At 48.6% G+C, this 1,430-nt stretch overlaps 1 protein-coding gene across 1 annotated transcript; it reads right to left on the reverse strand.

The window, feature by feature from the left end:
- Positions 1 to 955: 955 nt before the first annotated feature.
- PENARI_c334G03858 (uncharacterized protein) lies at positions 956 to 1,376 on the reverse strand (the record flags this gene model as incomplete). The annotated part of the gene is made up of 3 exons (XM_022638296.1): positions 956 to 973; positions 1,058 to 1,247; positions 1,306 to 1,376. The coding sequence occupies 3 exons, from the start codon at positions 1,374 to 1,376 to the stop codon at positions 956 to 958; spliced, it is 279 nt and encodes a 92-aa protein (XP_022481848.1).
- Positions 1,377 to 1,430: the final 54 nt, after the last annotated feature.

Consider the following 1,430-nt stretch of genomic DNA (forward strand, 5'->3'; position numbering starts at 1 on the left):
TGTATGATCCCAAGAGCCTTGATTTCCTTGTTCGATCTTTGAATCTCGCGGCGAAGCCGTTGCGTCAGCTCCATCGTCGCTGTGCATTCACCTCACCAGCCCATTACGAGCATATGGCGGATTTGTCCAGCGCCATGAAGAAAATCGATTTTGGCCAAGTCATACGTACCCAAGAAAACAGGCACAGCAGATCCTTGGGCCTTGCGCAGCATTCGACACACTTGCGTTTCGCGGGAAACTTCAGTCCTTGCTTCTCGCGCACTTCTGCCTGCCGCCCCCCTTCTGCTTCTTGCCTCCGTCTCTCTTCCGCCCGCAGATAAAGAGTTCTGCAATCTGGGAAGCTGGGATCAGCCATTGATGTGTAGTAAAGAAGAGAATGATATTCTGTGACAGACACCGATCGGCGGTCTTCACTTGGCTGATGTCAGCTGATCCCGGCTCTCGGCAAAAGTATTTCCCGGGAAACAAACACGACTTGGCCGATTTCCGGGTAAGGATGCGCGACGCAGATAACGCTTCCTGAGGCCACAATGCTGTATTAATTCACAATCATGCTGATATGAATCAGCAAGAGAACTCTTTTCTTCCAGTCAGAACGTAATTCGTGTCAGGATTTTGTGCTTTGACGTGCTCGGTCGTTCGCTATGGATAGGACCAGCAGGTGTTTATCTCGGTGGTTTGCCCCGTTCGCTCCAATTGGTGCCCAGACGGAGGCCGTCCCATTACTGCCTCCAGAAGTAAGCCGAAAATTATACGTATTTGGCCTTATTGGTCTGATATCAATTTGCTTGGCCTTGATTTTTTTCATGGCTGAAGGCTAGGGGAAAAATGAAGTCTAGGAAAAAGTGAAAATTTCCTTGTTTTATGCGCATTTTCTGTGTCTATCCGTATAAACAGCAAATAGACTTCCAGAGTAGTATATACTGTATCCAGATGCACATCATACAAAATTTCATCAAATCTGCTGGGGCTCCTAGAGAGGAAAGGTTAAGTGTCCCATGCTTCCGTGATACCGAGCGACTTGAATACCACGGCGGTTTCCTCCGCCGAATCTCACATGCATGTCGCCAGATGCCGCCGCAGCACCTGGCTCACGAGTGTCCTTCAACAAATTGAGGACCGCCTGAGAATGGTATATTGCTGGGCTCATTCCGTTCGCATTTTCGAATCTTTTGTTGCCCACTTCTTCTATGGCCTCCGTGACTTTCTGCTGCTGTGAAGATACTGATCGCTTGTTGTCCTGGTTTCTAAAAAGCGATTTGGTTAGAATTATGATAAGCAGGAGATGGAGATTTCAAGACATACATCAAAGCTGCGCCATGCACACATTGAAGAGCCAAATTGCAGGCGGCAAGGCCATCGCGTAGCGACGACATTGCTAGCGGAGTAGATTCGAGCTCGTAGCATTCCGCGATGCAGCAATATAAGAG

The sequence above is a fragment of the Penicillium arizonense genome (assembly GCF_001773325.1).
Source record: "Penicillium arizonense strain CBS 141311 chromosome Unknown PENARI_contig334, whole genome shotgun sequence".
NCBI lineage: Eukaryota > Fungi > Ascomycota > Eurotiomycetes > Eurotiales > Aspergillaceae > Penicillium > Penicillium arizonense.